Below are 15,354 nucleotides of genomic sequence, written 5' to 3'. Positions count from 1 at the left end.
GTGCTTGTGGTTTTTGAAGTCGGTTTTATTTCTCTTTTGAAATTTTTTTTGGGGAATCAGCATCAACGTTGGCTATAATGTATCATGTAACTTTATGTACAGCTAGATACCAAATTATCTGATCGCTTCACATTTAAAAAATCACCCTTCATTTTTTTCATATACCTACAAGGTTAGCCCTTGACTGCAATCTCACCTGTTGGTAAGTGAGGATGCAGATTCGATGGGTATGGCCAGCGGTGGGTCCGTAACGGTTTATTTTTGGCCCGTTCCTCTTGTCAGATTAGTAGAAACTTTTTACTGTCTTATTATTCCTAGAGATATACCTACCTACGAGAGTAGCCGAAGCACAAGCTATAGTACTAGGATGTATATTTCGATTAGCACCTTACAAAATAGCACCTGATGCTGGATTTTGCACAGTAAGTGCTAATAACATTAACAGTATTGCATCATAAATTATACCATAATTTTATAAAAACTGTTTATTTTAACAATAGCGTAGTACTTACTTGCTTTATTCAAAACTGAAGACTTCGCTTTTATTTTGATAATACCTACTATAATATATTATTATGTATACCGTGTATACCATATAAAACCCAACAAGTGTAAATTAAAAATTTATAACACCCCCGACAAGTGAAGGTTACAATAACTAGAAAAGAGCTGATAACTTTCAAACGGCTGAACCGATTTTAGATTATAGCTAAGAACATTCTCGATCAAGCCACCTTTCAAACGAAAAAAACTGAATTAAAATCGGTTCATTAGTTTACGACCTACGATGCCACAGACAGATTCACAGATACACAGATACACACGTGTCAAACTTATAACACCTATTGGGTCGGGGGTTAAAAATGATTCTACGTATATCAAACTGTAGAACCTGTAGAACTTATAGAACCGACCAATATCAAATGAGCTCAGTGATAGTCATTCATTTTTGGACACCGAATTTGTGAATTACTCAGCTGAGAACAGAGAAAATTCATAAATTCCCATAATATTTTCCCTGGCGTAAATCGAACGCCTTACTTTTACTTCTAAGACCACAGCACTCACACCTGCGCTAGTAAGGTGATCAAAAGAAGAGTATATAGTAATAGAATAGAATTATAAAAACGAGGCTATTAATTGTAAGCTACTGAGTAAACTACAGGTATCGGCAGTATGTATATTGCACATCGAACTTTAGAAAGAGATTTCTGCTTCGTAGAGCGTCGTCTCTATCATTCATACCTGTGTGACGTTTGGTCAGTCTCAACGACAGAGACAATGCTCTATGAAATCGTTATCTCTTTTTAAAGTTCAATGTGCAATATTTTTGCCGGGTAGTTTACGTCTTTTATCAGTTCTGTATTTAGCTTCTAATCTACACTCAAGAATCTGAATGTGCCCGGCATTCCACCGTATTGTTCGACGAATTGGTCTTTCGGCCGGCAGGATTCATTAGTTGTAGCCTTATTCATTTCTTCTAAGTAACTCAAATATTCTTCTGACGAAAGTACGTCCAGCCATTCTTCTGTAAAGCAACAAGATCACTGGTTAAAATAACTTTCCAGAGCGAAGGAAGGTCTCTTATATTATGTGAATATTTTTACTTCATTTTGTTAGTCCGTCTGTCTGTCTATGTGTCAGAGGCCTATATTTTTCAATAATAAACAAAATTAAAAAAAAACTACGAGTGTATACTGTATGCCAATTATGAGTGTAATCTAATAGCCCATGCCGAAAAGTAGATTTATTTTATAAAAAGGAGGCTTTTTTCATCTATCCATCAGGTATAACTTTAATAATATAATATTATTAACTTTAAATAAATATTAATAACTGTACTGCTTATAATATTTATTAATACTTTTACTAATTAAATATTAATAATTTTTAAACAAAGTATATTGGCATATAGATTAGTCGTAAAATCTTGACGGTTTAATGGACACGTGGTGGTTTATTAAAAATGTTTTCAGGAACTACGCATTTTACCTACCTTGAAGAGTTTTCAGTGAACGTTCTTCACCACCATAATCTATGGGAAGTATGGCTTTTGGAATGAATTCATGTAAATCCTTAACACTTTTAAGGACGTGTATCCGGTTAACTATTTTGGCGTTAACCACTTGTTTTATTAACGCAACCAAACCGTTGACGAATTTTGATTCTGATATTATGTAGATTCCTTTAACTCTCATCCCGTAGCCCTCCTGTAATTTAAGTTCATTAGCATTTTTTATAAAAGGAAAGAAAATAATATTATGTTTATTCATCGAATCATCATGACCATCAACCCATCGCCTTGTCCCTACTGACAATGAATCTTCTCTCAGAATATAAGTCACAACGCGTAGAGGCTTATCAAGGGTTTTAATCTTTGAAATAACCTAACTGCAATATTAATTCGATCAATTCACAATTACTATTGCAACCACTCAATCAAAATGGCGACCTAAATACAAAAGTATTCAATAGTCATTGAGTCTCGAGTCAGAACGAGACTGGCTTAAAAACCATCAAACACTTGTAGTTAAGTATACAAATCAATTTAAGATGGCTTTCCCGCCACAGATCGAGTGACATTGAAAGAGTCAAATATTGTCTAATTCATTAAATTACCTTCAATAAATAAATTACTAATCTTGAACATTTCTTTGAATTCAAACTAATTCTTTCAAAATAACAGTTCTGACAAACTGTGACAATAACTAACATCGAAAAAGCTAACACTTAGGCCTCATTCGCACAAGAGCTTTTTTAAGGTCCGTTAAAAAAGCGTTCAAATAGAATAAATGCATTCCCAGGTATCTATCCCGTTCACACGCCAACGCTTTTTTAACGCTCGTGCGCATTAGGTCTTTTGAGGCCTAAAATAACGTTAAAATATATATATATATATATATATGGACTCACAATTAAAATAGTGACAGATTGTCTAAGAAGGACAGGGCTTGTTTTAGTTACAAACGCCATCACGTCGACCTCCGAAAAATCTAATATCAAGATAAATCCAGTCAAATAATCGTGAGCTTTAATGTACTCTCCCAACTAGAATTAAAATTAAATACAATATATTAAAATGCCTGCATGTTATATCCAATCTTATAACCACACTAGCTGATGTCCGTGGTTCCTCCGCGTGGGTTTAGGTTTTCGAAAATTCTGTGGGAACTTTTTGATTTTTCAGGATAAAAAGTACCCTAATGTTACTCTCTAGATCTTCAAACACCATGCAATAAATTACGTCGATCCGTTGTTCTATTGCGACGTGATTGAAGAACAAACCAATAAATCAACAAACAAACACACTTTCGCATTAATTATAATATGAGTATAGGTAGTATAAGTAAGCTACGAATTAAAGTACGATGCGATTTGTCAGTTATTTGTTACTTAAATACATTTTATTTAATTTAGATACAAGTTAGCCCTTGACTGCGATCTCACTTGGTGGTTAGTGATGATGCAGTCTAAGATGGAAGCGGGCTAACCTGTAAGGGGTATGGCTATTTTCATTAACATCATACTCCTTTGGTTTCTACTCGGCATCGTACGCGGCACGGCTTTGTCGGTAGAGTAGTAACTAGCCACGGCCGAAGCCTCCTACCAGACCAGACAAGAAATTTAAAAATTATAAAATTCCAAGCAATGCCGGGAATCGAATCCGGGACCTCCCACTATTAAGACCACAGAGCTTACCAGTCACAGTTGGAACCTAAATAATGGGTCTAATCACACTAATATTATGAAGGAGAAAGTTTGTATGGGTGTGTGTGTGTGTGTTTGTTACTCCTTCACGCAAAAACTACTGGACGGATTGGGCTGAAATTTAGAATGCAGATAGATTATACCCTAGATTAGCACATAGGCTACTTTTTATCCCGGAAAATTCCCACGGGAATTTTAAAAAACCTACATCCACGCGAACAAAGTCGCGGGTATCAGCTAGTTGATTATATTATTTAAGTTCCTCACTTACGATTATGTTATGCCTAAATGAGTGCATGATCATTGAAGCTTCAAAATCGATATCGAAATATTTGGCGACAAATACCCTGTAGTCATCATCTGTTAATTTGGGCAACACAATCGTGTAGCTGGAACAATACATACATAAAGAAAATATTCAATTTTACCATGGTATGGACTTATAATCACCACTTCGTCACACTTGGCTGCGTCATCACTTGCTACCAGGTCTGATTGCAGCCAAGCGGTAGTCAACAAATAAAAATAAAATCCGGCCAAGTGCGAGTCAGACTCGCGCACCGAATATTATTGTAACTTTTTGTATTTTGAAAAGAGTAAATGCTGAGTTTCTTGCCGACTCTTCTCAGTAGAATATGTTTTCCGAACCGGGTGTATTTTCCAAGTTGGCATACCTAGTGAAACAAGTTGTTCTACCTAAAAGAAATAAAGAGAAAAATTATTTTTATACGTACATAATTTCGTTCAATTGTTCAAAGTCAGTTTTACAATTAAATTTTCCGAAAAATTGAGGCATCAACGTTCTCATCGTACATATTTTGTCCAATTGTAGTTTAGCTCGCTCTATCGATCCCTTGCATACAATAATTGCCGTCTCCAAATAGCGATCACCTGTAAAAAAACCGGCCAAGAGCGAGTCAGATTTACGCACCGAGGGTACCGTACTACAGTCGTATTTTCGATATTTTAAAATCTGTTTTAGAATGTACAGGTAAAGCCCTTTCATATGATGCCCAACTTGGTAGGTATATTAATTTTACCTTGTTGTGTTGTATTTGTTAGGATAAGGTTTCTATGAAATTTTGTTTTTTGTAAAATCCTCCGAAAAAGTCAATAATTTAGGTGGTATTGTTGTATGAAAATCGCAATACCCTTCTCATATTATTCTTCATGAGTGAAATTCCATAAATCAAAGCCAGTGCGGGCACTTAGCTAGTTTTTTTTAAATTATTTACATTTATGATTTTCATAGGTAATATAATTTTTTATGACTTTCTCATAGGTCATAATTATGATATCGAAGTTATAAAAATTATATTACCTACGAAAACCATAAATGGACAGCTTTTCAAATTAGACCATCGGTAAGGTATATTCAGTTAATTTTATAGATACACTTGCAACATTTTTTTTTTTTTCGCTTCGCTCTACTACTATGTATTTTGTGTCCCGGAGATGGACACTAGCTACTTTATATCCCGGAACATCAGAGCATCCCACGGGATTTTTAAAAACCAAAATCCACGCAGACGAAGTTGCGGGCATCATCTAGTATTGCATAATATCACGTATACTAAAGTCTGTCCGTTTGTTTTTTAATTATTTACTCTATGACACGCCTTATTTCAATATATTTCTACTTGGCCTAAAATTGAAATACATATTATTATCAGGTAGCTGGAGAAGGTACTACCGGTCAGTACCAGCTACTTACCTACTTATAGTATAGTATATCTATTCTACATAGGTACATATATATAAAAGGAAAAAGCTGACAGACTGACTAACTGACTGATCTGTCAACGCACAGCTCTCACTACTGGATGGATCGGGTTGGGCATGCAGATTGGAATTATGACGTAGACATCCACTAAGAAAGAATTTTTGAAAATTCAATTTTTAAGGGGATAAAATAGGGGTTTGAAAGTGTTGTCCACGCGGACGAAGACGCGAATAATTTAGTATTAAATAAAAACATACCGAAATCCTTCTTATTAAAGTGCGGCTGCTTTTGAACCCATTCCTTTAATAGTTTTATAGCTTCTTTCAAGCTCTTCGTGTCAAGGTTGTACATTTTAAGAATATTTTCCATTGTATCCGGTCTCACTTGAAGGATCTTGTGTACTGGCACAAATTCCATTTTCAATACAAGCCTTGTACTTAGCTCCAATGTTTCAACTATACTGGCGTGCTTGTAGCAAAACATCAACTTAATAATTATGATAACTCAATGTAAAGTTTAAAATAATGTATGTACTTAAGTAACGCAAACAATTATGTACAACTAGTTTACATTTTAATGTTATTACATATAATTATCAGCTCATTTTTTGTACCAAAACGAATCTAGATATACCTGGTTTGAACTAACAATGGATGTAGTATAACTTCGCAGAGTTTTGTTCTAGTAAACTTTTAAACGGCTGGCAGGGGTTACCACAACACTGTCTAGCATGACGTGATTTCTAATAAATTTTCGAAGAAAATATTAAAAAAAAAATATTAGACCTTAGAGGTAAGATTTTTTACACCATTATTACCTGTTATCTCCCAAAGCCAGCATGATCCAAACTTCATAGTCGCTAATCGTTCCTCACAGTGTTAACCTGTGAGAACCTTACAGCTTTTATAAAATAACAAATGTCTGACACGCGCTGGCTCCCTTTCTATATCTTCTTCACAAAGTTTCTTGTGGAAAAGTCAAGCACTACGTTTAGACATCATCCTCATCTTGATAAACCCATTGTCGGCCCACTACTGAGCATTACTTAGGTATAGTTATGACATAGGCATAAATAGGTAGTTAGGTATATGATAGACAAAACAAGGTTTTTGCAATGAAATACTATTAATTTTTTTGATTGTTTTTTAATCATTTATACCACAATACCTACCACGTTCAAAATACAAGTTGCCCTTGACTACGACACCTAATGTTAAGGTACTAGGATTGAAAGCTTCTAACCCATGATACTTCTAATCAAGTTTAATGTGATTTCTTCTACTTATAAGACGCAGGGAGTCTGTCTGTCTGTCTATTACTGACTTACTGTCTGTTTTATAAAACAGACAGTAAGACGTGCTGCCTTACTCAAGCCACTTTTGTTATTCAGGGTGTAATCAGAACGCTAGCAAAAACGAAGACACTGTATGTCATGTGAAGACAAGTGCTGATAAGATAGCATAAAAAAAATTACGAAACAAAATTAAAAAATCCTGTATTTTTAAAAGTTTTCAATACATTGCAAATAAAACATCTGACTGACGCTAGAGGTCAACGAACGCTCCGTAAATAGGTCACTCGAAGTCAATGTCGTGTCAAAGGGGGGCATTGACCCGAGTTTTGCACGCTATACAATGCGGGTTTAAAAAATACTAAATCACTAAAACTAAGGTAGTAATAATAATAACGCTAAGTTTTAGCTAGCGTTGTGGTTTACACCATGTATAAACCGAGTCTTATTATGTTACAGTTCGGTTTGATATTGAGCTTCTAATCTACACTCAAGAATCTGAATGTGCCCGGCATTCCACCATATTGTTCGACAAATTGGTCTTTCGGCCGGCAGGATTCATTGGTTGTAGCCTTATTCATTTCTTCTAAGTAACTCAAATGTTCTTCTGACGAAAGCGCGTCAAGCGATTCTTCTGTAAAGTAACAAGATCACTGGTTATAAATAACTTGATGGACCGAAGCGAGGTGTCTGAGAATATAACGCACTTTGTGAGTCGATTTGTCTGTCTGTCAGAGCCCTTTATTTTTCGTCTGCCCCGATTACGCACAGGTTAAGAGTTGTAATTTTATCGTGAAAATAGCATAGTTCTAGTCCACAGCTTGCAGATTTACAAAAGTAGGTATTTATAATGTAAGTCAAGGCTCAAAATACATAATAGTACAAAGGTATCAAAACTCAAGACATTTATAGGTAGGTAAGCCCGGGCAAAGCCAGGGTAGGTCAACTAGTATTTAATGAATGTATCATAAACTACACATTTTACGCACCGAGAAGAGTTTTCAGCGAACGCTCCTCTCCACCGTATTCTTCAGGAAGTATGGCTTTTGGTATGAAATCGTGTAAATCCTTTACACTTCTATAGACGTTAATGCGGTTACCCACTTTAGCGCTAACCGCTTGTTTCAATAACATAACAAATCCCTCAACGAATTTCGATTCTGATATAATGTGGATTCCTTTTATTCTCATACCGTAGCCCTCCTGTAATTTAAAAGTAATCACACTAATATTATAAAGGAGAAAGTTTGTATGTGTGTGTGTGTGTGTGTGTGTGTGTGTGTGTGTGTGTGTGTATGTTTGTTACTCCTTCACGCAAAAACTACTGGACGGATTGGGCTGAAATTTAGAATGGACATAGATTATACCCTGGATTAGCACATAGGCTACTTTTTATCCCGGAAAATCAAAGAGTTCCCACGGGAATTTTAAAAAACCTACATCCACGCGGACGAAGTCGCGGGCATCAGCTAGTGTATTTATAAATGTATGTAGGTAATGTTAGTTATAATCACACTAATATTATTAGGTATAAAGACGAAAGTTTGTATGTGTGTAATCACACTATAATATTATAAAGGCGAAAGTTTGTATATGTGTGTGTGTGTATGTTTGTTACTCCTTCACGCAAAAACCACTGGACGGATTTGGCTGAAATTCGGAATGGAGATAGATAATATCCTGGATTAGCACATAGGCTACTTTTTATCCCGGAAAATCAAAGAGTTCCTACGGGATTTCAAAAAACCTAAATCCACGCGGACGAAGTCGCGGGCGTCAGCTAGTGTTGTAAATAATAAATCATTTCAATGCACACAATTTCTTTTATTTTAGTTATTACAGTTCCCATTACAAGAAAACACTTTTATCGCAGCCATATTTTTCTCTTGCTCTCTTTCTACGCATAAACCAAACCATATAGTAATAATTCACATAGTAATATAGTGAAGGTTGCCTTTTTTAACATAGGTAAGTATAAATATTATATATTCAGAAAAGAAGAAAAAGAAAATATATTAAGCTATCAAACCCATTATAATATGTACATAAGTAATTTATTTCGGAGGCACCATGGTTTTTTTTTCTCTCTCGTCTGGCTTTACACTGATTAGCCAATGTCAAGTTTGTAGTCATTTACAAGTTAGGGAAACTATATAACACGAAAACCGGCCACTTGCAACAAAAAAAAAACACTCCAAAAAGGCACAGAACGCGCGCCAGCAGACGCCAACACAGACGAAGTCCCGGCACCATGGTTAGTTATTGTGGAACTTTCAATCCTGTTACGTTATGAAGTTTATAATAATGAAAAAAAATTATTAAGAAGTAGAAGGAAGTGCTCTACGTGAAGTGTAAATGAAGAAATGAAGTAGGTATACTTAGTTAGGAGTTGCAAATATGAAGGAGCTGGTACATACGAGTAGTTCGATGTATCGATAGCGGTTAATGGTCTCAAAGTGGAGACTAGAATGGAGACGACGAAAACACCATAAGTCTATGTAATGGTTGAAGGTGGATGAAAGATTAACATAAAGCGGAACAAGGGTGTTCTATAGAAATTATTACTCACCATGAAGATAGTCATGGCTTGTCGAACTAGGACCGGACTCAATTTTTTCAAAAAATTCATTACGTTGGCCTCCGAAAAGTCTAAAATCACGATCGCTCCACCCATGTAGTCATGAACTTTGACGTATTCTATCATCTAGAATCAAAATGAAACACAACGTATTAACCTTGGTATTAACAGGGCTCTCTCCGTCACTCGTTTCATACAATCGTAGTTCCAATTTCATTTGAATATTAAGCAACCAAAGTCCATGAAATTTTGCAGACATATTCTAGAAACTAATATCTGTGTCTGTGGTGTTTTAGATTTTGTAAAAATATGTAGTTTTAAAATTACAGGAACTCAAAGATTTGTATGAAATTTTTTAAGACCGCGTAACTTTGAAACCGAATATTTTAACAGAAATATAGAAAACCACAGACATAGATATTAGTTTCTAGAATATGTCTGCAAAATTTCATGGTTGCTTAGTATTCAAATGAAATTGGAACTACGATTGTATAAAACGAGTGACGGAGAGAGCCCTCTTAAAATGTCTGCATTATATCCAGGTACGATAGTAAGTTTAACAAACTTAACTAGTTCACATAACTTATATCAAAGTAGATATAGCTGAAACCGCTGCACTGGCTAGCTAAGAGAAGATTTTAAAAAATACCACCCGAAAGCAAAAACTGATCAGATCAGTATCATTATCAATACGTAACAGTTTTATTATACGCTTCCCTTTATCATAGAGAATATCCTGAATCCTGATGCTGTAAGGGCTAAACGCCCGTAAATCATGAAGACGGAGAATCCGTCGATTATTTATCAATTGATACTGTAGGTTAAATAAAACTGTATTAGACGCGATGCTTAGTAATAATAGCATCAGCGATCGATGATTTTGCAAGTACATCGATGCACCGCGTGCTGACGACTTTCTGCGTTCGATTTTTATAGGAACAAGTGTAAATTAATCTATAACACCCCCAACAAGTGAAGGTTACAGTAACTAGAAAAAAGCTGATAACTTTCAAACGACTGAACCGATTTTGTTGGATTACAGCTAAGAACACTCTCGATCAAGCCACCTTTCAAACAAAAAAACTAAATTAAAATCGGTTCATTAGTTTAGGAGCTACCATGCCACAGACAGTTACACAGATACACAAGTTAAACTTATGACACCCGTCTTTTTGGGTCGGGGTTAAAAATGGGGCGTGAGAATCCAATCCAATCCTGTGAAAATTGTGTCTGTGGTTGTGAACAAAATAATAATTATTGAAATATTATTGCAGTTCTTAACTTACGATTGCAACATGCCTAAAAAAGTATATGGCCTGTGGAGATTCCCAATCGACATCGGAAAATTTGCTAACAAATATCCTGTAGTGATCGTCAGTTATTTTAGGCAAGAAAAGCGAGTAGCTGAAACAAAACATCACAAGCAATATCAAAAAACTGGACAAGTGCGAATCGGACTTGCACACGAAGGGTTCCGTACTATCGTACAAGATATGCCTATCACCTTTATGTAGGACTCTGCAAGTTAATAACGGTCTGCGCGATCTACAGGGTGTTTGGTAATTAGTATAAAATGACGACACGTACCCATGCTGCTTTGATCTGATAAATACAATGCTGAAGTATAATGACGAAACAAAATTATAAAAATTTCCATACAAAATTAAATTTTTTTTAATGTCAAAGTTTTCATGACCTTAACGTGCCCTAACTCACTGAGATCGTTGGCCATTCTTAAAATAGGCGAAGCCTTTTGTTTCGTCATTATACTTCAGCATTGTATTTATCAGATCAAAGTAGCATGGGTACGTGTCGTCATTTTATACTAATTACCAAACACCCTGTATATGTGATTTAGTGATTAGTAGATTTAGTTCCGACTTTATTGTACCTATTAGTAGAGGTCATTGAGTAGGTATAGTCTTTTAACACTTGAAGGCGTTAGGCCTCGTTACAACCGTTGGGAATCTTGGCACTTTTGTCATTACTCAGTGCCGTCATGTGTCCTGTATGTTTCAGCCTTTAAATACCTACCTACCTAAATAAAAATATCAAATCTTTTGTACTTACGCAACTTCATGCAACTGTTCAAAGTCAGTTTTACAATTAAATTTTCCGAAAAAGTCGGGCATCAACGTTCTTATCGTGCACATTTTATCCAATTGAGATTTTGCTCGCTCTATCGACCCCTTGTTTAAAATAATTGATAACTCCAAATAAGAATCACCTGTAAAAAAATCAATAGAATTATATTATTTTCTCTCTCGTCTGGCTTTACAAAGATTAGCCAATGTCAAGTTTGTAGTTATTTGTAATAAGTTAACTTAGTACCATACAAGTATGGACCCCGTCTGTGCCGGCGCTCGCCGACATGCGCACGGCACCCCCTTAGAGCGCTTTTCAGTCGGTTTACAAAAAAAACACGCCAAAAAGGTAGAGCACGCCCGCCAGCTAACACCAACACAGACGCAGTCCATATTATAACTATATAGTTCTTAAATTAGAAGACTTTTTCAAAAAGCGGGACATCTATCTACCCTACGATTATATCATCACACTTAATATTATAAAGGCGAAAGTTTGTATGTGTGTGTGTGTGTGTGTGTGTGTGTATGTTTGTTACTCCTTCACGCAAAAAGTACTGGACGGATTTGGCTGAAATTTGGAATGGAGATAGATAATATCCTGGATTAGCACATAGGCTACTTTTTATCCCGGAAAATCAAAGAGTTCCCACGGGATTTCAAAAAACCTAAGTCCACGCGGGCGAAGTCGCGGGCATCGGCTAGTTGTACAATAAATACGCGCTAGTCATTTATCATTGATGTACCTAATAGAATAGTCATTCATACAAAGAGGCATGGCAACCAAAGTTTAATGCAGAACTAGTAGTGTTATTAATAATAAAAATAAAACTACTACTTTATAGGTATGTATATGCTACCTAATTAAAATAAGAATCAAATTATTATGTTTTTTGGCAAAGTCCTTGAAGAGATTCAGACGAAAATCATTGTTTTTTTGTTTTAGTTTCTTTTGTTTCTGTAGTTATGCCAGTAATAGTTTTATAATGGGAGTTTTATAATAAATAGCAATAAAAGTTAACAATAACACTTGTGTTTTTAATAAAAATGCTAATTTACAATTATTTCATAAAAATTAATCTGATTTTGAAGTAACCTGAAGAAGTACTCCTTATTTTCAGTAACAATACTCTTCAAGGGCTCTTCAGGGCTCTCTTCTGAAGTTATATTTGAATTTAATAATATAACTACATAATATTATGAAATAATTATTAAGTTGTCTTGTTTCCCCCTTTAGGACACCTCAAAATTTCAACATATTTCTATAGGACACAAGCGTAAAGTCCCAAACATTAGGTAGGTACCTATATACACCTACATACACAATGCATAGCCTAAGCTGGTAGAACTTGAGGTTTGAAGGCATATTCCTTGATTATTCTATATAGGGGTGCGCTAAGGAGGGATTTTGAGACCCTTTTCATTCTCAGAGGAGACCCGTGCTCAGTAGAGAGACGACTATGGCTGATCATGATAATGATGATGACCATGATTCTAGAGGTCTAATAAGTAAGTATTTTAGGAAACAAATGGGATCTTTAAAAAACATAAGCTAGTAACGACTATATTATTCTAAAACTATAGATTATGCTTGCGACTTCATCCGCGTGGATTTAAGTTTTTAAAAATCCTTTGGGAACTATGATTTTCTGGGATGAAAATTGATTTATCGATGCACAGCTCAAACTATGGGATGGATCGGGCTGAGGTTTGATATGCAGATAATTATTATGAAGCAGACATCCACTGAAAAAGGATTTTTGAAAATTCAACTCTGAAGGGGGTACAATTTGAGTAATCCACGCGGACGAAGTCGCGGGAATAAGCTAGTCTATCTATAGAATAAGTAAATAGTAGGCAATTTATAAAAATCTTACCGAAATCCTTCTTATTAAAATGTGGCTGCTTCTGAATCCACTCGTTCATTATTCTTTTAGCTTCTTTTAAGCTCCCCGGTTTATCTAGGTTGTACATTTTTTGAATACTTTGTATTGTGTCTGGTCTTATTTGAAGGATCTTATCTATTGGCACAAATTCCATTTTGAATACAAAACCTTTTAGGTCCAACGTCTAGATTGTACTGAATGCTTCTAGCAATCACAGTGTCCTTTGATTTTTAAGATATTTCAGGCACAATTAATTATAATTCATTTCAAAGTTCACACAATGAATAATAACTATTATAGGACGCAAAAAGCTAAATACCTACCTACATAATGTAAGTTTTAATGTTATATATTATATCTGTTTAGTATACATATTTTTATACAACACCGAACGTTAACTGTATATTATATATTATAATAGGTATGCTTCAGTATATATAGTACGCGACAGGCTGAGTTGGCCATCGGGGTGGGGTCGCGCCGCCTCATATCATATGGCCATCTCAACCTGTCGCGTACTGTATATACTGACGCATACTTATTGGAACCAGTAAATGGAGCTTCGCATAGGAATTTTGTTTAAAGGACAATGCAATAGGTAAGTTCTAACTCTTCAATCCTGATTACCCAGACCCTTAGAGTTGCTGATTAATTATTTGGGAGGTTGCTAGCTAGTAAAACGGTTTATTATGTATTATAGAAGCAGGCGTTGTTTTGCGGAAGTCCATGATTATACAAGGAACCAAAAGCTTAATTTGCTATAATCCGCCAAACCAACGAAATCTGTATGGTACGCAGCACCACACAAATTCCAACAAATCCCTTGGGACAAACAAATTAAAAATCACATGGGATTCTTTGCTTTTCAAAAGGTATTTAAGACAGACCAAAAGAGTATTTTTTATTTTCATCTGTCTAAATCTGTCCCAAGGTCATTTAAACAAAGAGTCAATAAAACAAAACATAAATCATTGTTTTATTTGATCATTAATTAGAACAGCCGCAGGTAAATTTTATTATACTAATTAATTACAATCCAAATAAAGATACACAAAAGAAAAATTACAACTGAATTAAAATGTGTCATTACAATTTCATTTAGTTGTTACCTTTTAGTTTGTGTATCTTTATTTTATCTTCTTTTTTCTGTATCTATGCAGGCTACTAATTTTTATCTAACTTATACATAAGTACCTATATATTATAAGAATTGATACTTTGTATGAGTACATAAGACACATTTGGATTGGCAGACTTCAAAAACATTTAAAAACTTTATGGAGAACTAGCCCATGCCCGCGACTTCGCCCGCGTGGATTTAGGTTTCTCGAAATCCCGCGGGAACTCTTTGATTTTCCGGGATAAAAAGTAGCCTATGTGCTAATCCACGATATTATCTATCTCCATTGCCAGCCAAATCCGTCTAGTAGTTTTTGCGTGAAGGAGTAACAAACATACACACACACACACACACACACAAACTTTCGCCTTTATAATATTAGTGTGAAGTGTGATTAGTGTGATAGTGTGATGATACTCACGCATGACGGTTTCCCCACGATGTTTGCTTCACTGTTAAAGCATGTGATATTTAATGGCTCAAAACAGCACTTGGCCAGCGTGGTGGACTACGGCCAAATCCTTCTCATTCTAAGAGTAATGAGCCGGTTATGTGTTGAATGAATGAATGAATGAACGAATATACTTTTACTGTACACCACAAAATTAGTACAGAAAAACACATACAAAGCACAACAAAATATAGCTACCTAGCTACCTAGCGATCTCTTCCAGGCAACCAAAATTGTGCAAAGGACATAGCTATAGATATCAGAAACAGATGGTGCAAGTATTATACATTTATACATATGTGATATTAGAATAAATAAATACATGAATACATGTAAATATTTAAATAATGTAATACTATAAATAATAAAATACATAATATAGACTAAGCAAATATTAATGAGTTATAAGTAAAACAATAAATATGATACATAGATAAATATTAAATCCTCACACTATTATTAAGACTATTAGATATATAGATTAATACTAGGTTCTCCTTTCAGCAAAGGTTG

At 35.1% G+C, this 15,354-nt stretch overlaps 2 protein-coding genes across 2 annotated transcripts in view; both read right to left on the bottom strand.

The window, feature by feature from the left end:
* Positions 1-1,268: 1,268 nt before the first annotated feature.
* The window catches only part of LOC123870984, a 30,263-nt gene continuing 16,177 nt past the window's right edge, over positions 1,269-15,354 (bottom strand). The window contains exons 7-18 of the mRNA XM_045914501.1: positions 13,262-13,405; positions 12,481-12,541; positions 10,587-10,704; positions 9,292-9,426; positions 7,712-7,925; positions 7,211-7,356; positions 5,689-5,917; positions 4,443-4,599; positions 3,980-4,097; positions 2,914-3,048; positions 1,997-2,210; positions 1,269-1,528 (exon numbers count right to left, since the gene is read on the bottom strand). Coding sequence (XP_045770457.1) covers positions 1,374-1,528; positions 1,997-2,210; positions 2,914-3,048; positions 3,980-4,097; positions 4,443-4,599; positions 5,689-5,917; positions 7,211-7,356; positions 7,712-7,925; positions 9,292-9,426; positions 10,587-10,704; positions 12,481-12,541; positions 13,262-13,405 — 1,826 coding nt within the window. The 3' untranslated portion in view covers positions 1,269-1,373. The remainder of the gene's footprint in view (positions 1,529-1,996; positions 2,211-2,913; positions 3,049-3,979; positions 4,098-4,442; positions 4,600-5,688; positions 5,918-7,210; positions 7,357-7,711; positions 7,926-9,291; positions 9,427-10,586; positions 10,705-12,480; positions 12,542-13,261; positions 13,406-15,354) is intronic.
* Positions 6,763-13,451, bottom strand: LOC123870699. Its single transcript, XM_045914070.1, has 7 exons — positions 13,262-13,451; positions 11,371-11,527; positions 10,587-10,704; positions 9,292-9,426; positions 7,712-7,925; positions 7,156-7,356; positions 6,763-6,817 (listed from the first exon to the last, which is right to left on the bottom strand). The coding sequence occupies exons 1-6, from the start codon at positions 13,422-13,424 to the stop codon at positions 7,202-7,204; spliced, it is 942 nt and encodes a 313-aa protein (XP_045770026.1). The 5' UTR covers positions 13,425-13,451; the 3' UTR covers positions 6,763-6,817; positions 7,156-7,201.

Source organism: Maniola jurtina, chromosome 13 (genome assembly GCF_905333055.1).
Source record: "Maniola jurtina chromosome 13, ilManJurt1.1, whole genome shotgun sequence".
Taxonomy (NCBI): domain Eukaryota; kingdom Metazoa; phylum Arthropoda; class Insecta; order Lepidoptera; family Nymphalidae; genus Maniola; species Maniola jurtina.
Note: the sequence above shows the minus strand (reverse complement) of the source record. Positions and strands in the feature narration are given on the sequence as shown.